Source organism: Protopterus annectens, chromosome 1.part0, assembly GCF_019279795.1.
Source record: "Protopterus annectens isolate FY-2018-M chromosome 1.part0, PAN1.0, whole genome shotgun sequence".
Lineage (NCBI taxonomy): Eukaryota > Metazoa > Chordata > Ceratodontiformes > Protopteridae > Protopterus > Protopterus annectens.
Genome location: NC_056725.1, coordinates 516,397,252 through 516,424,653, shown reverse-complemented (window position 1 = coordinate 516,424,653; position 27,402 = coordinate 516,397,252). Strand labels below are relative to the sequence as shown.

The window sequence follows — 27,402 nt, the reverse complement described above, 5'->3', positions numbered from 1 at the left end:
GACAGTACATGCAGCATAATGCTCAGTAGGAGGAGTGAGGTTTAAAGGGAGGGAGGAATTAAACAATTGACAGGCTGTTTTCTTTTCTGTTAATGTGTGTGAACTCATATTTTAGTTTAAAATTTGTTAATTCAATAAAGGTGGTAGTGATAATTGAGGTGCTGGCATAGTTGATGTACTGGCAGGAAAAAGCTTGGCAGACTTCAGAGTAAGAAAAAGCCATATGCCAGAATACTATAGAGACCAGGGGAGATATCTGTTATATAAGTACAAAGTGATAACTGCTGTGACAGATAACATTACAAAACATCAATTCCCATGGGAATTCCTAAATAGAATCAAAGAAAAGCTTATTAAACCTCTACCATTTGTGTTAAAAAGTAGCATGTTATGATGTCCTTTAATCTATGGTGTCAGGCTGTGGTGATATCAGCTCATACAGGGAGGGTCCTATGATACCCAAACAGTTTGACTAATCAGCATGACCATTATACTTTATGTATAATCATCTTTAATGATCTAGGCTGATGTTGACCTTCTTGAGTGTAGGAACTTTAACACTGTATCACCTGATGTTATTGGACTGTTACTAGTTAAGCTCCTTTGTGATCAGAGTTTGATAGCATGATTGATTGATTAGTTTGTGCTGATATATGACAAGACTGTCACTGCTTCAGTGTTATCATACCTCTCAACTGTACAGATTTTTGCAGAATGTCCAGATTTTTGCCTCATATTTTTGGTGTGTTCCTCCTAAAATCTGTACATTTCTGGCAAATAGCTGAGTATTGAAGTCATTAAATAATGACAAATATTTGGGTTTAAGACTCCACATCCTTCAGAAAATGTATGCTAATGCAAAACCTATTATTCTATCAACTTTCTAAGTTTGTAAGAGTAATATTTGAAATTTGTCCCCCCCATCATTTTAGGCTTTGTCCTTATTTTTTGCTCTAAGAGGTTGAGAGGTATAGTGTTATTACTTTGCCTTAACTTGTGCTACTCTCTTTCTCAGTGGGACAGCAAAAGCTATTGCTTGACTTTGATCACTCTCTGTGCTAAAGGAAGAGCAAAGTTCAGAATGATGTTGGTGGCAGTTATGTCAGCTAGAGAACAGAAGTAATCCTAAGGAAAACCAAGTATTCCTTTCACAAACCAGGCACAGTCCAGAAGTAATCCAAAGGAAAACCAAGTATTCCAGCTATAAAATGTTCCACTGTTGTAAAATAAAAAGCACAATCCAGTTGTAAAAACCTACTACACTTTATTTCTGTTAAGCGCTTTTCGTCTCGCTTATAGCGAGACTTCTTCAGACCACATACAGTTACTTCACACTGTGGTATAAAAACTGTCCCACTCTCAACTTTCCTTCAATTAATTACACAAGTAAATTATGCTGCTTGATTAGTAATTGATAAATGATACATCAATTAAGTTAGTACTTCACTGGTACTTAGATTTCAATAAATGAAGCTCTTAAATAATGTGCTGTGTGTATTGCTTACATTAAAAATATGTAGGCTCTTGCTGAAATACATGTACTTGCATCGTACGATAATTAAATCAATTTTATAAGTTTGTGTCAAGTGTTATGAATTTATATTTATGTTTAAAATAAATACTTGTTTAAAATACATAGTTGAAAAACGTAGTTAAAAAGTTATGAATTTATATTTAGAATAAATACTTGTTTAAAATGCATAGTTAAGAATACATACTAAAAATGTTTCACTTCCACTAGGTCTGTTACTTAAAACATACCTTAATACATAAATAAATCAAGACATTAATACATAAATCACTTCTACCAAAACTGTTACAACTATTTGCTGGAAGCATGCAGTATTTAAATAAAGTTAAGTATGTAACAAATCTTGTCTAACAAACCTGTCTGAAGTACATTTCTTGAAGTTTATAAAACAAACAGTGCTGGTACTAATTTACCTGAAAATGTGCATTCAGGAATGATGAATAATAAATAAATAAGCAAGGCTAAGGAAAGGCAAGAGAAAAGGAGGGGGTAGAACGGGAGGGGAAAGGGGAAAAAGAAAGGGAGGGAAAGGAATTCTGCAAAATGTTCTATGTACCCTCTAGAATGCATGTTTAGATTTGTGATTTCATTAATAAATTATCTTGAAAGGCTCTTCAATTTCAATGTACAGGCTACTGAATAAATTTCATTCAAACCTGGGGATGACAGGCATGGTTTCTTAGTTGCCAGGACAATTTTAATTTTTCCAAGAGTAAAGCAATTGGTCTGCCTCTCCCATCCTCTGCAACACTGTCTATTGCTCGAAATCCAAATGAGTGGTTCGGGAATTCACCTACATGTCTAGCTAAGGCATTTTCTAGTTTACACTTCCTAATACCATAAAGGTGTTCGTACACCCTTTCTCTAAGTTTCCTGTCGGTTTTACCGATATAGACTGTATTCGTCCGAGATCTTCAAAAAAGGCATCTTTTGTCTCGTGACATTCCTGTTGTGGCAAATCTGTATGCTGTGTTTGTGAGCTTACCAAGCTTTGCATCCCAACCTGTCTAAAAGATTTAGCTTCCACTGAATGTTGGAGAATAGCTCCATTGACTGGAGGAAGACTGTTCCTTGCCCTTCTACTGCATCTACATTTGATTGATTCTGTGACTCTGCCTTGAGGTGGATAGAGTTAAGTTCTGTCAGCTACTTTGAGCCTCACAGATCTGATTTTCATCTTCCTTCCTTTTCTCTGTGGGCTGGTCTCATTTCCTCATTTTTGTGTGTGCAAGTGACTTGTGATGTTACTGTTCAAATTCACTGTGAACATGGACAGTTGTCTTTCAGTGTATTTTAAAAGAAGCCTTGTTGACTTAAGTACATTGTTGAGGTTATTGATAAAGCTGTTATTTATAGATGGAATCCTGACTTAAGGGTGCATAATTTTTTTAGAACTTTATAAGACTGGCTTTTAGAGACCTAAGACCACTACCACTGCCCTGTTTAGAGTTTGAATGACTAAGTCATACATCTCAACTGTACAGATTTTCGCAGAATGTCCAGATTTTTACCTCATAATTTTGGTGGGTTCCTAATAAAATTTGTGGTTTTCTGGGAAATTGCTGAGGATTTAAGTCACTTAATAATGACGTTTGAATTTCAGACTGTATATCCTTCAGAAAATGCATGCTAACACAAATTGTGTTATTCTAGCAACTTTGTAAGTTTATAAGAACAATATTTAAAATCTGCCCCTATTTTGGGGCCTTTGTCCCCTCCCCCCATTATTTTAGACTGTGCTCAGATTTCTTGTGCTAAGAGGTTGAGAGGTATGGACTGAGTTATTTAAGGCAAGGGGTCAAAGGTTCTGTTTTTTGTTTTTTCTTATTTGATTTTTGTTCAGCTTTTGGCACAGATGACCCATGAGATTTGTTTGGAGTGGCTAAAATTTTGCTGCAGGTTGCCATTTACTCTTCTTTGCAGTTTGCCTTTCTCCTCTCTAATATGTTACAGAAGGTAGTTTCTGCAATGGACTTAATCACCATCTTGGTCTCTGTTGTGTCATTCTACTGGGTATTGTTTTGAGACCTTTCTTGTCCTCCCTACATGTGCTTGCACTTAGTTATTTTATTAGAGGGAGAGTTGTTTGGCCTCATTGTTTTCAGATAATACCTAGCACTACTACACAATTGTTATGCATCTCGATTCTCTGTAGGACTGCCTTGATGCTGTTCTTAATCATGATGTGCAGTCAGCTGAAACTCTGCTTAGCTAAGATGGAAGCTGTACTCCTTCAAGTTACACTGTGTCCTCCTAACATTAACCCCTGTGATTAACTAGGACAATCTGTTTGAATTCTTTAACCATAGTAGGGTTTTTTTTAGTGATTCACTGAGTTTGGAACCAGGTATTAGCCATGACCAGGTCTTATTATCGTCTGAAAAATACCACTTTTATTAAACATTTGCATCCAGTGCAGGTCTTAAAGACACATGCTTTGATCTAGGCCAGCTGGGCCACAACAGTACCCTCAACCTAGGTCTTGCCCAGCTATGAAACGGTGGTGGTGCTGCGGTAGCGTTGTCGCCTCACAGTAAGACGCTGTCCGGTTCGATTCTCAGCTAGAGCGTTTTCTGCGTGGAGACATGCGTGAATGGGCGTACCTTCGTTAAAGGTTGTGCGTCAGGGCTGGTAACTCGGCACGTAAAAATCAACTACCAATCATTAGCAGACCGGAGTTCTGCTGTGGCGACCCCTAACTGGGAAAAAGCCGAAAGACACAACAACAACAACAAGTGATGCAGAGTTCCGGAGTTTGCTTGTTGACTAGTCCTCTTTCTTTCTTTCTCTCATATTACGCTTGTTATGTTGGATCTGCAGCGGCTTATTTATTAGATCATCTATTTCTGTTAAGGTTTTAGTATTCCCAGCCCTGCACATTTTGGGTTGAGCCCATTAGCAAGAGTTGTTGTTAATCTATTTATAGATCAGGGGTGCTTGGCCCAGCCTCCTTGGGGCTGATGGTAGTTCTAGGAGGCATTGACAAACCTCAGGGTATCAATTTTTCTCATTCTGCTTCCTCTGCCTGTGAAAATATGCTGCCACTATGGCTTCAGACACATTTTTCTGAGAATTACAAGTACCTTGGTGTTCTTATTTGTTTCCTGTTGACTGTCTTAATATTATTGGTTTGTTTTATACATTTATTTTTTTACAGTTGTCTTTTAAGTTTGCACATTTACTAGTTATTAGGTTCATTTATAACTGATTGATGGAGTGGTTGCTTTATTCACCTTAACAGTAGTAGTGGCTAATTCTCCATCATGTGTGATGAGAGGCTGCAGATCATTTGCATTAGAAGGCGTTATCTAATTAGCCAGTAAAGCAATTGTATCATCTGCCCTGCGTGTTGTCTCTACATGGTAAAGTACATACATTGAGTGAAACTTCTAGTTAAACATTGGATATACCTAGAAGGGTCCTTGCAAAATACAAGACATTTTTAAACTTCCCATTATAAAAGCATCATGGGAGATATGTGCATTTTGCTGAAAAAATAGGATTGTCTCAGCACACTTATTCAAAAATTTATAATGCTGAACTTGTTTTAGTCCTTAGGCAAGCAACCAAGTAATTCTCTATTAGATATCAATCCGAGTTCAATTTCAGACTTTTATGACATTACCAGCATGCAGTAAGTGAAACACTGAGCTAAACAAAACATTTCTGATCTGATGATGTCAGTTTTTATTCTGTCTTCAGCTGATAGGTTCAGATCCTATCTCTTGAATCCTACTCGGCCGTTGCTAAAACGTATGGCAACCAAAAACTCTTGAGCTTCTCCCTTACCCATAATGCACCAATCCTAAGTTACATCAGATCTCATTTGGTGCTTTCAGCGAAAGACATAGTTGACCTACTCTCAAGCTTTTTTGAGATAAGTCTTTTATTATTGTCTTCTATCCTACTAAATATTCTAGTTTTTTTCCTGTATTACTTGCCCTTTACTGTACTGAACTGTATTTCTTCTTAACCATAGTTGATAAAGTTTAATTTCTTTCCCCTTTTAGTACTTAGCGTATTTCTTAAATTACTGTAGTTAGTAATTTCTTTTCTACACTTAGTGTACCCCTCTTTTCTTACAATTGTTGGTATTTTTTCCTGTTCCTCCTTTTTTGTATTTGTAAAATTCCACCTAATACGCAACTTCTCAGCGCTTCTGTGGATCACTAGTGATATCTGCATTGCTTCATTTCCTTGTTTCACTTGAAAGAAAGTTACTGTTTGTCGTTTTTGCATTTAGTTACTTGTAACACATTGCACTCAAGTTACCTGGCACTTGCTCACTAAAGCAATTATATAAGTCAGCACTAAAAATTAAAAGCACTACACCCTCACTCCCCACTGGCCCTTGTTTTCAATTAAGGAATTCCCAATATTATTCTAGCATGTCCAAAGGTCATTTGTCAATCTTCTCTCTGGTCCAGCTGGTGAATCTGGGAATCTTGAGGCAATGTTATAACTGCCTCATGTACACAGACAACCCTCTCCTCCTCCCACATAACACAAATACTTGCGAGAGATGCAGCTATTTAGCCAAACTGGAGGCTGAGCTCTCTCAACTCAGGACTGGCAAGACCAGACAGGAGGAGAAGGCAACTACACACACCACAAAACCAGCCTCACATAATGCTACCACTCCACTGAATCAAACACATAAACACACAAAGACATACTCGGAGGCTCTGAGTAAAAATTTACCTAAACAGCAGAGGCCTCCAAAGCAGACACCCAAACAACTGCTACCTCAAGACACCCCACAAGCAACACATAAACCACAAAAGCAGTGTGCAAAACAGTCACAGCCCTTAAGGCCAAATACAACCCCAAACATACTTTTCATAGGTGACTCCATAGTCAGACACACTGACGTCCCACTCACCAGGCTGAACAAGGAGAGGGTCACAGTAAGCTGCCTATCGGGCGCTAGAATCCGCCACATAACACAAGCACTTGGGTCACTCCACGGCAAGTACAAATATGGCACAGTCATTGTCCATGCTGGTGTGAACGACCTGAGACGTACCTCCCTGGACTACATGAAAAGAGACATAGAGGAGCTCTCTGATTATGTAGCCCAGGCAGGTATGACCCTAACCCTGAGCAGTATCCTTCCTTCACCAAGAATGATGCCACAATATAGAGACAAGATGATCAGCTTTAACAATTGGCTTGATGTCTGGTGTCATTCAAAGGGGATCCAGTGTCTGTCTGCCTGGGATGACATGCTTGACAAGCCACGCTGCTTCGCAAGGGCCGGCTTGCACCTGTCACCCCTGGGATTCCGGATATTGGCTAAGGCTCTTGCCACCCCCATAGTGCCTTTTTTTAGGCAAGGCTCAAATTCTAAACCTACCACCCTAGAAAAAAAAATGGGAAGAAACTGAGGGTAATGCTGCTCAATGCCAGAAGTCTAAATCTCAAAATGCACGCACTTGAGGCCCTTCTCAGTATGGAGAACATCGATGTCTGTGCTGTAACTGAAACCTGGTTCAAGGCTCCTGAGAGCACCGCGGCACTATTAGGTTTTACCTCATATCATGCGTTCCGGCCCCAAAACCCGGACCACACCACAAAAGGAGGGTGTATCCATATTCATAAAGGATACCCACACCTCCAGGTTGGTGGCAATGCACGAAGCTTTGGAAACCTTCCAGGTGCAACTAACCATAGGTAAAACTGCTCTACAAATTGTAGCATGCTACAGGCCACCCTCTCAAACTCAGGAACCCCACACAGCCTTCCTGAAGACACTGGAGGGTATAAATGTATCTCCAAACACCATCATATTGGGTGACTACAACAAGCCGAATATAGACTGGGAACATTACTCAAGCCCTAACTTTCTAGCCCAACGGTTCCTGGAGTTCATAAATTCAAATGCCATGGAACAGCTAGTCACTGTTCCCACGAGAGGAGAAAATATACTAGATCTCATTGTCACAAACATGGGGACAAAATGCTCCACACGGAAGTATATCCCTCATTGGTGAGATCTGATCATAAACTAATCTCACTGGAAATCCACATCCGCCCCACCCCAAACAAAAAAGACCATAGTGAAGAACTTCTCTAAAGTAAACTTCACACTACTCAAGACTGGTGTGGTATCCTTCAAGGCCCCTGAGCCAGTGGAAACCACAACCCAAGCTATGGAAGCCCTTACAAATGCCTTCTATGAACACCTCCAGGACTGCATGGATCAGGCAATCCCAAATAAAACCAAGACTCTTTCCACAAAGGGCAAACGTTCAGTCTGGTGGACCCCAGCCATTAACAAACTTTACAATAAGAGGAGAAAGCTATTACATGATAGAACAAAATCCATAAAAGGGAAGTCACCCTGATCATTATTAGTAAAAAATACCAGCACTCATAAAATCAGCTAAGGCCAATTCTGAGAGAAAAATTGCCATGGATTCAAAGGACAATCATAAGGCCTTTTTCAGCTATGTTAGGAACCTGGGTGGAAACTCCCAGATATGCTCAGAATTAGTCCAAAATGATACAAAAATCACTGAACCCACAGACATTGCCAACATACTGGCAGACAGGTTCAGTGCAAACTTCACCCCTCTCCCCTAAAGGAGAGAGAACTATCCCAACCGAGTGTAGCCTCCCGGACATCTCAAATGCGCAGGTGAAAGCTGCTCTCTCTAAAGCTAAAAACACAGCATCAATGGGACCGGATGGTGTCCCCGGCTGTGTGCTACGAGCTAAATGAGGAATTAAACCCGCACATAAGGCAGCTGTTTAATCTCAGCCTTACCACAGGATACGTGCCCAAGGAGTGGCGTCACGGCAACTGTTGTCCCACTCCACAAAGGCGGCGCCTCACGGACCCTGGTAATTACCGCCCCATAAGCTTAACAAGTCTAGTCTGCAAAGCTATGGAGAGGATCATAATGGAGCTCATAAACAAAGATATAGGGGACTTGCAGACATTGGACCCGACCCAGTTTGGCTTTGTCAAGGGAAGATCATGCCTTTTGAACTTGGTCGACTTCTTGAAACAGTCACCAAGGCCATTGATGAGGGAAAGGCAGTCCATACAGCCTACCTTGACCTTGCAAAGGCTTTCGACACAATACCCCACTCGGGTATTGTAGAAAAACTACCAGCTTAAATGTAAACCCATATGTCACAAGATGGGTTGCAAACTGGCTTAAGGACAGAACCCACAGGGTTAGAGTTGCTGGCGCTGTGTCAGACTCCAAGCCGGTCACAAGTGGTGTCCCACAGGGCTCGGTCCTTGGCCCCTATTGTTTGGCATCTACTTCTCAGAAGTACAGGCCAACATAGGAGGACTTTGGCTGACAAAGTTTGCAGATGACTGCAAACTGGGCGCCATAGTGGAAAGTGCATCAGACACGGATATCCTTCAGAAGGGACTCACGGAAACAGATAGCTGGTGCCAGAGCCATGGCCTGAAGTTAAACGCCAAAAATGTATAGTCATACCCTTCGGGAAAAACAAGGTAACCCCAAGCTACCATATAGGTGGCAATCCACTAAGCACAGAAGAGGTTATCAGGGACCTGGGGACCCAGGTTGACAGTGGCCTTTCTTTTGACACTCACATTGCTAAAGTGGTTAGAAAGACCTTCTACATTGCCCACCTGATCATGAAGGGATTCACATCCAGATCTAGTGAGGTTATTGTCCCCTGTACTCTTCACTTATCAGACCAATGATCGAGTACAATGCCCCATTCGGGATGCATCTCACCCGACATCTGCAGCAATTGGAGAGACCCCAAAGTTCCTCACCAAAAGGATAAAGGGACTCCAAAATCTGTCATATGCTGCCAGATTGAAGAAACTCCAGCTCTATTCAGTCGCATACCGTCTGCTCAGAGGTGACATGTGCCTGACATACAAGGCCATGTCCAACCCGAATTAATGGACATGCTCCACCTCAAAAAATCCAAATCCACCAAAACCACTAGAGCAAGCGACTTAAACCTTAGCACGGATATAAATAGGACGTGCTGGAGGGATAGATTTATCACTCAGAGACTCCCTATGCTGTGGAATAAAATCCCGGTCCATGTGAGGTAGAGCACCTCGCTGATTCTGTTCAAGAGAAATCTAGACCTGTGGATGGGAGATCGTAGGTTTACCCCGGGAATCATCTCTGTGTCACTGCTGGACAGAGGCACAACAAACTAATGGGCACAGTATTTTTTCATATAAGGGGTGGCTTAAGCCACAAAAATTTGGGCTAGGCTTATAAATGCCTTAGGGCAGATAGCCTAGTATAAACCTATGAACCTATAAAATAAATCCAATTCTTACGTGACTTTCTTTGTTTTCATAGCTTAGTGTAGCTTAGTGTTATGGCAGAAAAAGGCCCCGCCAGATTTATAAAATGTAGGCACAAACTTCCCATGTCTGATGCCTACACTATGTGTGTATACTGTTTGGGACAGTTACATCTTCAGGAAGATTTTCTATATGCCATGGGTTCAACCCCAGGGGGCCTGTTGAAAGAAAAAACAAACGTATTTTAAAAGGCTTATTACCTTTGACCTTCAGAGAAGCTATAACTGGAGATCAATCTTCCAAAGTTAAACAGTCCAAAACTAGTTATGGAAAAACTACATCTACCATGGTTTCAGACCTCTCAAAGAAAAAAGCCAAGATAGATCCGACCTCATCCTTGGATCTGAAAAAGAAGTTGTTGATGGACCCGACTTCCTTGGATCTGACTGCTTCCAGCCTTACTGGTTCAGGTTTGATTCAGTTACCCAGGACAAGGTACTAACCATTGGTGGAGCCAGTGCCGTAAAGGCTACCCTCACCCTCCTTGGAGCTATGCTAACCCAGGTCCCCTCTATGATTTCCACTCATTCTTCCAAAAGTTTGACAGAGGAAGATGTGGAAAAAGTGTTGCGGAAGATTCTCCTGTAGTCAGATGGGTGTCTTACCGGCTCCTACCCCTTCTGGTCAGGAGGTCCATTCTTCTACTGTACCCCCACTACAAGCTCCTCCTCTGACTCCTTCAACTGTCTGAGTCCCTGGGTCCAAGACGTCCGGCTCTGCCTAGCTCGGGTTCGGACATAATAGTATCTTCGGATCAGAAGCTTTCTCGGAGTGCTCTAGTTCCGTTGTATTCGGAGAGCTTTCAGAGCCAAAGCTTCCCTGTTGGATCCAAGATGTTAGAGTAGACTCCGAAGATCTCAGAGCCATCTCTGCACTTCAGAGCCTTGTCACTGGATAGCTTGGCTCTGGCTTCTACCTCTGGGAGATTGCCTTCACAGTGGGGGAGGACTGCTGTTCAAAAGCTTGTCTTTTTGCATCCAAGCTCTTCCCTTTCTTTGGAGCGGTCTGCCTTTGAGGCTGTGAAGAGGGTTTTCCCTGCCTCAGCAGAACAGATGGACCCAACACCCTCTGATACTAAGCCTTTTACCTTGAGATCTCTGAGGGCGCTCAGAGCCTCATCACTCTTTGCCACAGGGACAGCCAGTCCAAGACCCCCAGGCTTCCGAACAGGGTATCTCGATTTCTTCTGATATCTTACCAGATCATCCCACTGAGGAGGTCCCTCGAAAGAAGATGTGTAAGAGGAAGCACTTGGACTCCCCAGAGAGGTTGGTCACCAAAGATACAGACTTCGCTGAAGGTGAAGGGTCCCCATAGTCACCTCCTGAAGATGTCTCATTTGGAGACATCCTCAAAGTCCTAAAGTAGAGATGTGGCTGGACTTCCAGCAATCCTTCATCCGAGGAGTCTGTATTCCTGGAGGCTTTCTGTACTGGCCCATGTACCACCTGGGTTACTCCCACCCAGCAATGAAATTATTGAATTAGTCTCCTGGTGAGCATGGAAGGAACCCACACAGTTGAACCAATACCTAGGAGACCGGACAAGATTATGACATCACCTTTGGATAAGCAATTTTGTGGTAAAGGTATGCCCATTGATGCCATAGTCATGGTGGTGGCCACAAAAGAACTTGCTGAGGAGAGTTCCACTGTTCATCCCCCTAACAGGGAGTCCAGGGCAATGGACAGGTTTCGGAAGCATGTTTATGCTTCAGTGATCTTTCCTTAAGGTTGCTGAATTATTTGGTGCATTTTACAAGATTACAGAGGAATTTGATTAAGGAGCTGTTCAATACTCTGTCAAGATCTTTCTCTGCAGAGGTGCAATCTTCCATGACTTCTCAGTTGGCTACCCTACAATCTATTTCCAATTCTTCCATGAGGTTCATTTCGCATGTGGCTGAAAGAACTTCAAGGGTAGCAGGTTCAGGCACTGCCATCAGGAGACATGCCTGGATGCAGTTATGTGATTTTGCGAAGCTCTTCAAGTCATCATTCCTCAATGCTCCTCTTGACAGCACTTCGTTTGGCCCCAAGGTGAAGGACACGTTATCCAGTTGTGAGAAGGATGGAAAGACCTTGTCTGCCATGGGCATACATTTTTCAACCCCTCAGAGATCCTTTTCTAGGAATCAACGAGGTGGTCGGAAGATGGGGTTCAAGAAATCCCAGGGTCCTTTCTAGGACACACATGGAGGTAGTTCCTCCAGGGGCAGAGGAGGGAACTCCAATGGTCAATGCCACCCTGCAGCAGAGATGGCCTGCAAAACCAGGGGACCAGAGATTCTTTCTTTGACGGACCTTACCAGTGCTCCTGAAAGGAGGCCCGATTGCCACCTCCGGAGGCAATTGGAGGTCAATTATCCCTGCACCAGAGAGCTTGGCTAGACATAACAAAAGATGCTTGGGTGCAAAGGATTATTTCCAGAGGTTGTACAATACCCTTTTCCCTTCCACCCAGTCAGAGGGAACAAGCAGCAATTCAAATACAAAAGCTGCTGGAAAAAGAGTCATCCAAGGGGACCCACCAGACCAGGTGGAATCCGGAACTTACTCAAGGTTCTGTTTAGTGTGAAAGAAAATAGGGGACTGGAGACCAATGTTGGATCTCAACAACTTAAGTCAGTTCGATGCACCAAGTTTCGGATGGTCATGGTTCAGACCATTCTTCCTTTTCTGGGCAAGAATAACTGGATGTGCTCGATAGACCTTCAGGATGTGTACCATCACATAAAGATGAACAGACGATCCATAAGGTACTTAAGTTTCCGGCTGTGAGCCAGTCATTACCAGTTTGGAGTTCTGCCCTTTTGCCTCACCACAGCCCCCAGGGTGTTCAGCAAATGTATGGCAGTAGTAACAGCTCACTTGAAACTGCAAGGATTCTGGGGGTTCCATATCTAGGCAACTGGCTCATTACCGCTTCGACCAAGCATCAATTATTAAGGACAAGAGATCAGGTTCTACAGAAATGTTCTCTTCTGGGATTAAGCATAAACTATGACAAGTCTCCACTGGAACCAATTCAGGGTTTGTGATTCATCGGAGCACTTTTTAACACAAAGTCAATGATGGGTTCTTTGCTTCCCTCAAGGGTGCAAGCTATAAGATCAAACGTCAGAAAAATAATGTGAAGTACCAAGATTTTGGCCGGTTTGGTCCTTCAAGCTCTTGGATCGGTGTCAGTGACATTGACATGAGGATTCTACAGTGGATGCTAGCAACACAGTGGTCGATAGCTTTATCAACTCATGTCAACTCTGGTCAACTCTGATTTGAATCACTCACATATGCAAGAGAGAGATCTCAATTGGTGGATTCAATCAGATCAGGTCCTACAAGGCTGTCCATTCGTTCCCCCCTCAGCCGAAGGCCGTAATGACCACGGACACTTCACAGTTGGGATGGTGGGGGCATTTTCTGAGGAAAACAGTCAGAGACACTTGGGCCCTTGAAGAGGCCAATTTGCATATCAATGTTCTAGAGATGAGAACAGTGTTTTTAGCATTGCAAGCCCTTCAGAATGCACGACGATTGCAGTTCATACAGACAATATGTCAGTAGTTTGGTACATCAACAAACAAGGAGGGATCCAGATCTTAACCCTCATGTTAAGTAGCACTCAAAGTGTGGCAGTGGGCAATCTCTTCCAGCTATCCAGCTGCTTTCTCATAGCAACGTACATTCTGGGGAAGTCCAGTGTGATAGCAGACAAATTGAGCCAGGTGTATTCTTCTGTCTCATGAGTGGTCTCTCAACAAGGACGTGACAGAAGTGATTTTTTGTCAGTGGGGGCAGCCTTGCTGCGACTTTTTTGCTTTTCCCCTAAACAACAAGTGCCGCAATTACTTTGCCTTAATTCCTCCCACAGGGAGAATCACCGAGGGATGCTCTACTTCATGATTGGCCTCCCAGTCTAATATCCAACAAGCCCACTAATTCAGAAATTCCTTCAGAAAGCTGCAATATTGAAGAGCACCCTTCTGGCCTATCCGACATATACTTTTATCTTCTCATAAGCCTTCAACATGTACTGTAAACTCTATTCCAGTAAATAGAAAAGATTTGTGTATTGGGCACATCGAAATCATGTTGAACCTTTTTCAGCTCCTGTACATAACATCCTTGAATTTTTGGCCCTACTTTTTAAAGAAGGAGCTAGTTCCTCAACTGTTAAAGTTCAATTAGCAGCAATATCAAACTTTCACATTGGTTTTGAAGGTTACTCAGTAGCCTCTCATAAATTGTGCAGAGCTTACTTGAGAGGCACTCTGCTTTTAAGACCTCCCTTTAAAGATCCTACTCCCCCATGGTACCTCAATCTGGTACTGCAAGTGCTTATGCATTCCCCCTTTGAACCAGCAGCTAAGTGTGACCTTAAATATCTTACTTGGAAAAATTTTTTCTAGTAGCTGTTACATCTGCTAGACGGATTTCAGAAATGCAAGCACTGACTTCAAAACCCTCATACTTGATTTTTCACAAAGATAGAGTTACATTAAGAACCAATGCATCCTTTATCCCCAAGGTGGTGTCAAAATCCAGTATCAGTCAGTCCATTAATTTGCCAGTTTTCTTCCCCAAATTTACTGGTAAAGGCAAATCACAAGACAGTTATGTTTGAACTTGCAGAGAACAAAAGACGCAAGAAAAACAGATCAGTTATTTGTTTCCTTTGCAGACTTGAACTTGGGAAAAACAGTTAACCTTAGCCAGATGGCTAACTGATTGTACTGTATATCATTTATATATAAAAAATTGAGTGTTATATTACCACAACCAGTACAAGCTCATTCAACTAGATCCATGGCAACTTCTTCAGTTTTTCTTTGCAGATGTCCATGGATGACATATGTGCAGCAGCTATTTGGACTACTCCCCATACCTTTGTTACCCATTAAATTGGATCTGTTCTCCAGAGGTAGAGCATCTTTTGGTTCAACTGTGCTCAGGAACATCCTTCCTTTAGTCCACCCAGGATTTTAGGTAGCTGGGGACTCTGTCCCATTAGTTGGGCACAGAATGAAAATTGACAACATCAGATAAAGAAGTTATGTACTCACCATAACATTCCATCTGTGTTGTCCATTTTCATTCTTCCTCAACTCCTCACCCACCAACCCCCATCCTTAGCAAACTTCTGGAAGAATGAGTCTTTAGGGGACATCACTGTTCTTTGTATTGAGCTCCAGATGTAGTCTTTTTATGTATTGACTACATACAGTTTTCACTGCCATTATCTATGCATAGTAAATATTTCCTTTCTGGCAAAAATCAGCAAACAAGATCTGAGGTTACATAGAGTTAGTGCATTATGGATAAGGGAGACGCTTAAAAGTTTTGGCTGCCACAAACTTTAACAACAGCCAAGTTGGATCCGAAGGATCGGATCCAAACCCATCAGTTGATTAAGACTGAAAATGGACAACACAGATAGAATGTTATGGTAAGTACATAAATGTGAAGTTGTTCTATCTTGCCATTCATTCTTACAGATGAGTTTGGAGCTGATCCTCTGCTCCGAGTTGACTTACTACAAAGCTCGAGGTCTTCAGATAGCTCAAGGCCAAGTCCCTGTCCCATGATGCACCTAGAGTTACCTCAGATCTACTTTGCCGCTGCAATAGATGGGAGGTTCTCGCTAGCTCGGGCCAGTAAAACCTTATTTTTTCATATATTTCTTCATTATATTGATAATTCTTTCTTAATAGTATTTAAGATACATATATAAGCTCTTACAGCTTTATTGTATAATTCCCTTTCCCTTTGTATGCCTTTTCTTAAATTTCTATTTGGTCTCGTTTTTCCTAGGCCTAGTTTAGATTATTAGAGTGTGTATAACAGTGACTTTCTGTCACAGCTATCTTTATTGATAGTTTAGATTTAGTGTGTACTTTGTTAGTGACCTTTTTGTCACAGTTTGAACTAATTAGAGCTAAGGTTTAGTTTTTAGTGTGTGAAATAGTAGCATATAGTATTGTTGTGTGCATTTAGACAGTGGCCTTCTGTCACAACTTGATACTTTATCTGTCTTTGTTTAGATAAGTACTTTCTGTTTGTGTGTGTTTGTGACTTTTAGCCTGTATTTTTTTTCAAAGGGCTTGTTGGTTGCTGTGACTAATCAAAATTGTTTGGGTCTGTACAGTTTTACAGTAACCTTTTTTGATATTGTGGTTTGTATAGTATGGCTGACCAAGGCAAACACCCAAAGTCAGGATTTAAAAAATGCCCTAAATGTGGCCAGAAAATGTCTGTCACTGACAGTCATGTTAACTGTGTTTATTGTTTGGGAGCATTGCATCTCCAAGATAGCTGCTCCGTATGTCATTGTTTCTCTTCCAGGGTTCTCCAGGAGAGAAAAAGAAAACTGATCGATAGAGGTTTGCTGAAACCCTCTTTCCAAGAAGCTTTGAACGACGAAGATGGATCCAGTAAGTCCTCAAAGTCTTCCAAGACTTCTGAGAGTAAGAAATCCAAAATGTCTTCGACGTCGACTCCCCAGACCTCGGAGCCAACTGTCTTATCCTTTCGGAGCTGGTCCCCAGTTCTGGAACCAGTATCCAAAGTACCTAAGTCTCCTCTGTTACAGTTGGTACCACCTTCTATCCACTCATCTCAGTCTTCAATCAGCCTTTCCGATTTGGATGTGGATCATGTGTTGCAGAAGCCTTTACAGGCACCGGCCTTTGCTAAATTCTTATCGGCTCTTACCCAAACGGATTCAGAACTGGAGACCCTCTTGCCAGCTACTACCTTTCCTCCTCCGAGCCATACCAGTCCCTTGGAGCCAGAGGAGTCGGACTTGATCGTGAAGCCTTTGGAGCCAACGCCTGCTCCAGTGTCTTTGGCTCCGTTTACTCTGATGTCTTCGGTGCCGATCAAGGAATCTAGCAGCTGACACTCTCTGGTTGGGTCCGGGGAGGATAGTCGGAGCGACTTGTCGGTTCTGACTCTGCCTCTCGGGGCTTCGGCTCAGATGAGCTCAGCTCCTACCTCTGGCTCAGAGCCCACTGTCCTGGCGCCGGGGGTATCAACGCTTTCTTCGGATCCATCGGTCCCTCCGCATCGGAGCAGAGATGCCTTCAAAGCCATGAGGGAGAGTTCTGTCTCCTAAGACATCTGCATCTTCAGGTCCGGCTACCTCCTCCCCTAAAGCGCCTGTGTCTGCTTCTGCTTCACAGATGCTTGCCAAGCGTAGAGACCCAGAGCCTCAGGAAGCCCCATTGGGTGGCCCCTGCTCTTCCGAGACCTCACCAGAAGCCCCCACTGACGAGGTTCCCAGGAAGAGAATCTGTAAGAGGAAGCATCTAGACACCCCTCAGGAGTCCCTGACATCTGATACCGACTTGGATGAATCAGAAGGGTCCCCACGGTCCCCCTCTGAGGATATCTCATTTGCTGAGATATTAGAAATTCTTAGGCAGAGGGGTGACTGGCAGTCCACCAACCCTACTGAAGACGATTCAGTTCTCCTGAAGGCTTTCGGGTCTCAACCCTCCACCTCTTGGGTGTCTCTGCCCTTGGATGAGCTTATGCAGCTGGTCTCACGAAGGGCGTGGGAGTCTCCGGACACCATGGAGCCTGTCCCCAGGAGGCCTAATACATTTATCTCTGCTCCCCAGGACAAATCCTTTCTGACCAAAGGTGTGCCAGTTGATGCCGCGGTGGTGGCGGCAGACACCAAAAAGGAAATTTCAGAAACTTCCTCTTCTGTCCATCTTCCTAACAGAGATTCCAGGATCATGGATAGATATGGGAAGTGCACTTGCAGTCCAGCGACTTTTTCACTACGTTTGCTCAACTATCTGACCCATTTCACTAAACTGCAAAGAGATCTCCTTAAAGAGCTTGGAGATACTCTATAGGGTACAGTAGCTGCTGAAGCTTCAGATAAAGTTGCCTCCCAGCTTGCTACCCTCAACTCCATTGTTAACTCGTCCACGTGCCTCATTTCGTATGCAGGTGATGGAACTAGCAGGGCAGCGGGTACAGGAATTGCTCTTAGGAGATACTCCTGGATGCGTTTGTGTTCCTTTGCGGAGCCCTTCAAGTAATCCATCGTAAATACCCTTTTGATGGCTTTTCTTTTTTCGGGCCCAAAGTTAAGGAAACTTTGACCAGATGTGAGCTAGAAGGAAAGACTCTGTCTGCCGTCGGAGTCCGTTTTTCCACCCTCACCAGGCCCTACACCAAGGGTCAAAGGGGAGGAAAGATTTGGTTCCGAAAAGCTCATAGAGCCTTTCTGAAAACACGTGGTGAACTCTCTCTAGGGGCAGAGGAGGGGGCAATAATGGAAGACGCTGCCCCCACAGCAGAGGGGATCTGCAAAACCAGGATGACAGAGATCACTTCTTTGGGTAGCCCTATCAGCACTCCTGAAAGGAGGCCTGACTGTCCTACTCTGGAGGCAGTCGGGGGGTCACTCATCTTTGTATCCAGACGCCTGGATCAAAATAACAAATGACAACTGGGTACAAAGTATCATTTCCAGAGGATATTTCATTCCTTTCACCATACCCCCTCCACTGACAAGAAAAATCCCGGATGTTCCACCCAGTTACAGGGAACAAGCAACAGTAGAGGTCGAAATGTTGCTTAGAAAAAGAGTCATCCAAAGAGTCCCAGCAGACCAGACAGGATCTGGAACTTACTCAAGATTCTTTTTAGTTCCAAAAAAGACAGGGCACTGGAGACACATTTTGGACCTCAGCAGGCTAAACAGATCTGTCAAGAAGGAGAAGTTCCGGGTTGTCACCCTTTAGTCTGTACTTCCCTTCTTAGGGAAAGACAATTGGATGTGCTCGATAGATCTCCAGGATGCATACTACCACATAAAATTGGCCAGACCATCGAGGGGTCATCTGCGCTTCTGGCTGGGAGCCAATCATTACCAGTTTCGAGCCCTGCCCTTTGGTCTCACTACAGCCCTCAGAGTGTTCACCAAATGTATGGCAGTGGTCACGGCTCACCTGAGATGTTTAGGATTCCAGATGTTTCTGTACCTAGACGATTGGCTCCTCACCGCCACCACCAGGCATCTGCTCATTCAAGCCAAGGACACCACTCCTTCCCTTTGCAGTCAACTGGGCATTACAATAAACTCAGAAAAATCTTTTTTATTGGAGCAGAATTGGACACCACCACCACTACTCTGAGACTTCCAGCAGAAAGAGTATTACTACTCCGTCAGCAGGTCCACAATATCATAGCCAAAAACAAGGTTCCAGCATCAGAAGTACTAAAACTGCTAGGCATGATGGCAGCTGCAATACTAGCCATACCCTTGGGTCGCATGCATATGTGAATTCTGCAATGGTCTTACCAAGAGCTCCCAAATGTCTCGTATTATAATCATCACGAACACTTGCAAAGGATCTTCAGTGGTGGTTGACCTCTCTTCATGTCACGATAGGTCGTCCATTTGTTCTACCCCCACCAGCGGCCATGGTGACCATGGACACTTCCCTCATGGGGTGGGGGGGGATTTTCAGGGGGGAAGAACAGCCCAAGATACATGGACTGATCAAGAGACACATCTGCATATCAATGTCCTAGAGATGAAAGCAGTACTTTTAGCTTTGCAGTATTTCCAGGACTCTCTTCCTCTGGGTACAATTGCGATTCAGACAGACATGTCAGTGGTCTGGTACTTGAACAGACAAGGAGGAACCAGGTCCTACCCCCTTTGTCGCGAGGCCCTAAGAGTATGGCAGTGGGCTATATCTGCCCAGCTATTTCTGTTAGTAATGCACATCCCGGGGAAATCCAGCTTGATAGCAGACAAGCTGAGCAGAGCAATTCTGCTGCCTCACGAGTGGTCCCTAAAGAAAGAAATAGCAGACAGAATATTCCGCAGGTGGGGCCTGCCTTGCTGCAACCTTTTTGCCAGCCACATGAACATGAAATGCAGAAGCTACTTTGCCCTGATTCCCCCTCTGGGAGAAGCCCCAAGGGATGCACTTGTACACGATTGGGCTCCGGGTCTCCTCTATGCATTCCCAACAATCCTGTTGATACCCAAGGTACTACAGAAAGCAAATGCCCTGGGAAGACCATCATTCTAATAGCCCCTCATTGGCCTCGTCAAATTTGGTTTACCTTCCTTCAACTTCATCTTTTGGAGGGCCCTTGGATTCTGGTCCCAGTTACAGATCTTCTGACACATTCATCGGGGGAACTTCATCCCTCTCTTCAGTCCCTGAAACTGACAGCTTGGCTGCTCCAATTCCTATCATAGCTAGGTTCCATAACCTTTCTAATGAGAAGAAACAAATTCTCATATCCTCTCATAAATCCTCTACGAGGAAGCTATACCTTAGCAAATGGAAAAAAAAATTCTATATGGGCCTCTCAAACAATATTGATCCTTACCAAGCCCCTATGGCCTCCTTTTTAGAATTCTTGACTATGATTTTCAACAAAGGGAGCTGCAGCAGCAACAGTTCGTGTTCAACTTGCTGCCATTTCTAATTTTCATCTTGGATTTGATGGATTGAACATTATTTCACACAAACTATCCAAAGCCTTTCTCAAAGGGACCTTTCATCTCAGACCACCCGTGAAATCTCCCTACTCCCCATGAAATCTAAATTTTATGCTTTCCACATTATTCTTCTTCCATTTGAACCAGCTTCCTCATGTGACTTCAAATTTTTGTCATGGAAGACTATCTTTGTAGTAGCTATCACTTCTGCCCACAGAGTGTCAGAGCATCAAGCCTTGTCCATTAAGCCTCCTTATTTGATTTTCCATGCTGACAGAGTCTCACTTTGAACAAACCCCTTCTTTTCACCTAAAGTTTGCACTGAAGCTAATCTTAATCAAATTATTGATTTGCCAGTTTTCTTCACCAATCATTCCAACAATTTAGAATATATGCTGCACAAACTTGATGTTCACAGACGGCTCAGATTTTACTTGGCTAGAACAAAAGATTTTAGGAAATCTGAACAGCTTTTTGTTTCCTTTTCAGATTCCAGGAAAGGTATACCAGTGGCTAAAACAACTCTGTCTAAATGGTTATCTGACTGTATCACATTTGCTTATTCAGCTGCTAATATGCCCTTACAACACAAAATTAAGGCTCATTCTACCAGAGCAGTGTCCACTTCTTCTGCCTTTTCTCCTAGGCTTCCTATAGACAACATTTGTGCAGCAGCCACTTGGTCAATACCTCATACCTTTATCACTCATTGCAAAGTTGACAAGGCCTCCAGGGACAGGACCTCCTTTGGGTCTATTGTCCTGAAAAACATACTCCCGTGAGCCACCCAAGAAAGATGGTGCTTGGGACACTACCCATCTGTGAGAATGAATGGTGAGATAGAACAGCTTCACATAAAGAAGTTATGTACTCACCATAACGTTCCATGTAAGTTGTTCATCTCACCTTCATTCTTACTTCCCACCCTCCTACCCCCTTCAGGGGGGTTTCGAGGACCGAGATACTAGTTTTATCCTGGTGGCTCAATCTTTCTATGGGTTTTCTCATAAAGAGCGATAAGAATGGTACGTGGTATTATTATACGCAGCAAACAAGATCTGTGGTAACTCTAGGTGCATCATGGGATAGGGACTTGGCCTCGAGCTGTGTGTAAACCTCAAGCTTTTTAGTAGGCCGACTCAGAGACGGGGATCAGCTCTGAAACCATCTGTAAGAATGAAGGCGAGATGAACAACTCACATGGAACGTTATGGTGAGTACATAACTTCTTTTTTCATCAGTTACAGTAATGTCTGACATACGTGTATATTTCTTTTCTGTCCAGCAGGACCCACTGTTAATACATTTTTAACACAGGCATCTGTATGCATTAGTTTGATATTCAAATGACATACAAATCTTTACAAAACTGCAGCTAGCTTTGCTGGCATATGTTATACATGCACTGCTCTATTCCCCGTGACAGAGCTGGTATTATATCACATCATCAACAACTACTATATAATTTTTTTATATAGTTTTGATGTAAAACAGTTCCTGTGTCTAATGTTTCAAACTTTCTGTAGTATATGTTAATGGTGTTGGAGGAAGCACTTTATATCCAAAATACAACACTTTAAAAAAAATATATCCAGGTATTTACTTTATTTTTTGGTCTCTTATTCCTAAAACGTTTCATTTATTGCCAGTCATCGGAGATTGTTGTTACTAAAAAATGACATACATTTGAGTTTCAGACTTTTATTTCCTTCAGAAAATACATGCTAACACAAATCCTTTTATTTACGCAAGTTTGTAATTTTATAAGAACAATAATTAAAATCTGTTCCTGTTTCTGAGCATTGTTCCCCCTTTATTTTAGGCTTTATACAGATTTCTTCAGCTGAAAGGTCCAGATATACAAACCTCTCTACTACTGCCAGAGATCAATTTCACTCACTCACTTTCACACCCACACCTCCTCTGCTTCAGAAAATGCATGCTAAAACAAACCCTGTTATTAATGTAATTGCCTAATTTTATAAGCTCAATCTTTAAAATAATTTTGAGCCTTTGTTTCTCCTTTATCTTAGGCTTTGTCCAGATATGTTGAGCTAAGAGGTTGAAAGGTATGCAAACCCCTTAACTGCTGTTGCCAGGGATTGCTTGATCACTCTCACTCTTCACTCTCTCACTCTCTCTGTCTGTCTGTCTTTCTCTCTCTCTCTCACACACACACACACACACACACACACACACACACACACACACACACACACACACAAACACACGGTGATGATGTGAGGCATAGCCAGCTATGCCAGGAGAAGTAGGGCAGTCATTGTGTAACATGCCAGCATAGCTAACTGGAGTTTTGTAAAGATGTATATGTCATTTGTATATGAAACTGATTTGTACAGATGTTTGTGTTGAAAATGTGTTTGTAAAGCTGCTTGTGTTAAAAATGTCCCAACAGTGGGTCCTGCTAGACTGAAAAGAAATACACCTGTATGTCAGACTGTATTGTAACTGTTGAAATGTATATATTGCAACAGAAGATAATGGAAGAGAAAAGGTTACTCTCAGTCCAGCTAACTTTGAAAAATATTCTGAAATTCAATTACCTGTTTTAGGTCATAAAGATTTATCTTACAGTTCTGATTGTAGCCAGAGATGAAATGTCTGTGAAAACCAGGACTAGGAATCCTACTGTATTATCATTAGGGGTGAACTAATTGCTACCCAGGAATGGTGGATGTTTTGAAATGGTTTTATAGCTTCCAGATACTATAACACATCTCAGCAAAGCTCTGTTTGTATGGTAACACATATGTGCTAAATTCTGGTTCAGTTTCTAGTAAAGGGGGGTTAGTGTGGGAACCAGAAGTCAGATGGCCAGATGCATGTGATGTCATTGTGTAATCCAGCACTGAGATGATGTTTTAATACTAGATGAGACAGACATCTGAGAGCAGTCTGTTTTTGAAACCCAACAAAAAAGGAAGACCACTCACCTACTTCATCTTGCCTTGCTTTAGTAAATAACCAGGAAATAGTAATTTAGATCAGTCAGGAAAATATAGTGAGATTAGTTAAGTACTGTTTTTCTGTATCTGTGTGCATCTATCCATCTGTATTATTTTTAATATTCCCTGTGATTGAAACTCTGGTGTTTATTTTAAATTGATACTTAGTTTTTTTATGTTCTTTTATTATTTATTATTAAATATATTTAAACTTTTCATTGTGGCTGTTTTTTTAGAGAATATTTTAATCTTTGAGAGCAATTATATTTATTTGTTTACACTGTGGTCACTCCTGAAAGCCTTGCTGCATTGGTCAAACACTACCATTTGTATTAGTATTACTTTTACTCAGTATAATTGGGTACACTTGTAAGAGACTTAGGGTAAATGGCTTTGGAGAGTTCTGGTGGTGGTGAAACTACCTTATAGTCTGCACATAACTGTTTAATCTGGCCAGTCTTTCCCATGTGTGTGCGTGTGTGTGTGAGTGCGTGTGTGTGTGTGTATGTGTGTGTGTGAGACAATCAAATCATAAGCAGTGTGTGTGTGTGTGTCAGCTACTTGGAACAGGGACACAGAATACTGGTTTCACAGAGAGGGTAGTGGAGGACCTGGCTTGGAACACTCGGCTGAGGACTCAACTCTACAGCTGTGCCATTGGGGGAGTCTTATTGGGGGCCTGGAGAGAGAGAGGGAAACCCAGACCCTGGAGTGCGTGTGTGTTCCATGTGAAATTGTGCTTGGTACAGAGAGTTGCATCTGTAAATACTGTGTATATCTACTTTTGTTCCAAGTGAACGTTCAGCTAGTGTCAGTGGTGATTACTGGGCCAGAGCAGGGACTTCACACACACACACACACACGCACACCTTTTTTTTTAATTTAAATTTTTTCTTTTTTCTTTTACAATTGCTAAACAGTAAAAGTGCTGCTTAACAAACGTAAAATAATGTCAGTCATTAGATTTTGTTCACTCTGAGCTCCACAGTAGCTTGATATGCTGCTGAGAAGTGGAAGACTCATTTTCCAGTGGGCATTAACTATAGACTAACACCCTGCGGGAGAACGTTCCTTCTCCAGTCAGGGTGCGAGCTACAGGTCGCCCATTCTGTAATAATTTAATAATGCACTCAAGCCAACAAGCCAGGCTATACTAGATACGAGTGTTGTTTTAGTTTTATTATGACCTCATCACCAGTAGAGTAAGTGGATTAGGACTTGTGAGCAGTCCATATGTTCAGAAACAGTGTATGTTTTAGCTCTCTGCTACACCAAGGACATCTGACTTGAAATAGTCTTTTCAAGTATGTATTGAAGTTGTTTTGGTTCTGGTGAGTAACCACAAACAACAGTACCATATTAAACATTGTAAGTGATTCATGCCTGCATAGCCCAGCTGATATTTTCTTGCTGGATGACATTCCCATCTTGACTTCCACTCTACAAAGTTGGACATCAGAAGCCATGCAGCAGAATACCAATCTAGTGGATGACAGGAGTTACTGTGTAGCATGTAGCTAAACCACATATATTTTTATGTGTGCTTAACTAATTTTATTTACAGTTATGTCATTGCAGTGCGTTGAGTAAAACTTATGTTGATAAATGCTTGTGTCATTTAACTCTATTTAATCATTTTTGTAAGCCTTGATTTATACATATATATATATATATATATATATATATATATATATATATATATATGAGAGAGAGAGAAATCTTTAGCATTGTAGCAAGGGAAAAACTATGATTTTAAGCTTATCATTGTTTTATCTTCCCAGCATCCAGGAATGTTTCTGACTGGTGGCTGTCTAACTGGATATCTAGCCTACAGAAGACTGAACATAACTCCACAAGGGATCTTCGTATTGCTCGTCTGTCACCCCACTTACTGCTTTTCTCAAGTGGAGGCCTTGTGTAAGGAATCAATGTTAAATTAAGCACATACTGACTTAACGTATTTCTCTTTTTCTTTTGTCAGGGCTGTCCAGTCATCTTTTTTTTTTGTTTTTTTAACCATTTTGGTGACAAATAGATTAGAAATGTGTTTTTTTCTCTAAGTGGGGACGTGTTTTGTGTTAGAATCAGGATTTTTTTTTTATCTAAGCACTCCTTTTTGATTTCTGTTAGAGTGATATTGTGGTTAGGAACATGGGATACAGGATGCATATTCTTTTCCATCTGATTTCTCCTCCTTTTATGCATATACCAGAAAAATATTATCTATATCTGCAGCTATAATGTTGTGCTCTACTATTTGTTAGCTGTAAACTAGATGAGGTTCCAACTCACCGAGTAAACTTCTCTGATATCTAGCTCTTTCATCATTGTTCTTTGTAAAGAGTCACTACCAGTACTGTTTTTGTGTCAGTGGAGATTTGAAGTTATTTTGCATTTTACTTTTTTATGGTAGTACAGCCATGGAGTAAGCCTATGTAAGTAAAGGGGGTCTCCTGTATGGGAAGTACAGGGGTTGCCCCTGCGAAAACTGCTTTTTCTTTGTTTTGTTCCCCCCTGGTTGAATGTTCATTCAGTTGAAGCTTAGCCCTGTTTAGTGTTGTTGCAGTATGGTGGATAATATAAAGCCTCTGCTACCAACATCTTGAATTGTAGCCCCTTTATGGCCTTTTAATTGCTTATCATGTTTCTATACTGCTCTGTTCTCTTTCCTTGTTGGAGTCAGAGCTGTAGTTCTTTACAACATTAACAGATTCTGTTTAAGAATATATTGTCCTTGATGTTTTTTTTTTTTATCTCTCTGCATTTAATCACAATGTACATGCAAAATTTTCTTGGGATACTTTTGAGTACTGTCTTTAACAAAGTACAGATGCTGTGTCTTGCCTCTCTTATTCACCAACTGTTCTACATCATTGTATGTTGTTTACTAGAAAACCTAGCGCTTCCACTAATCTGAAAGCAGTGCAGGTTTGCTGACCTCTAGCTTTGTAGTGCTTGCTCAGCCTTTTTTTTACTGAATTGTGACTGCATTTGTGCTTTCTGATCCTGATACAGTCTCTTTCCATGTTAAAACAGTTTTCCATACATTGATAAAGAATCCCTGTCAAAGGTTTGATATGTGTCTAAGATGATAATACTTTTCCACCTGATATTTAGTGCGTTTCATATAGCCCTTTTAATGGTATTAGCATCGTCTCTTCCTCTTTATAAATGCCATTCAGTCCCCATACACAATTGAGGAAACAGTTTTCATTAATCATTTGTTAACACTGGCACATATGAAATTTGTAATTCGCAGTTAACATAAGTTCTGATTTATATGGCTACTGATGCTTTTAAGTTTTAAGCTCAGTTATGCACAGGGGGCCAAGACTTCATATAGAACCAAGGAGATGGTGTTTTATTTTCTTGAATTATGGAGGTCAGGCAGGAACTTATCTCATAGCTACTGTATGCCTTTTATACATTTGTACTGAAATTTCCAAATTCCAAACATTCTTTTATACAACTACAGCCTTAATATTAAGCAGTGTCATTGTTACATCATCCTCAGTTCTGTGAACACTGCAGAAAGCATGCAACCGTACATAATGTTTTCAGAAGAGGAATCATTCTGCAGAAAGCATGCAACCGTACATAATGTTTTCAGAAGAGGAATCATTTTATTTTTTTGTTTGCTAGCCAGGATGACCTGATTCTTTGCATATTAACAGTCTGTGCCAAACATATTTCACCAGTATATGCAAGACATAGTCTTCAGTCAGATCAGCAAATACATAAAACAGGAGGTGGATAAAAACAAAGCTTAATAATAATAATAATAATAATAATAATAATAATAATAATAATTCAGCAAGTATTTACGCAGTCCTATTAAAGCAGCATGTTTATATGTAGTCATGATTGTGACAGTATAGAATATCTAGGTCTTGTGTTTGCAGTCATTGTAAGAATTATGTGAGCAGGAAAATCCGTCAAATGTAATTGCGTTATCGTCCTACTCCTTTAAGGCCTAAGGTCTCTCACTGTGAACAAAAGGATTTTTCAGTAAACGTTTGTACACTAGGCTAAAGGATTTTGCTGCAGCCTTTCTGGAGCTTCTAAATTATTTTCCAAACCTCACATCTCTCATCGCC

At 41.8% G+C, this 27,402-nt stretch overlaps 1 protein-coding gene across 1 annotated transcript in view; it reads left to right on the top strand.

Annotated features, from left to right (window-relative positions):
- Positions 1-27,402, top strand: part of ABCC10 (ATP binding cassette subfamily C member 10) — a 1,243,619-nt gene that overhangs the window by 801,152 nt on the left and 415,065 nt on the right. Inside the window, exon 14 of the mRNA XM_044061090.1 lies at positions 25,087-25,222. Coding sequence (XP_043917025.1) covers positions 25,087-25,222 — 136 coding nt within the window. The remainder of the gene's footprint in view (positions 1-25,086; positions 25,223-27,402) is intronic.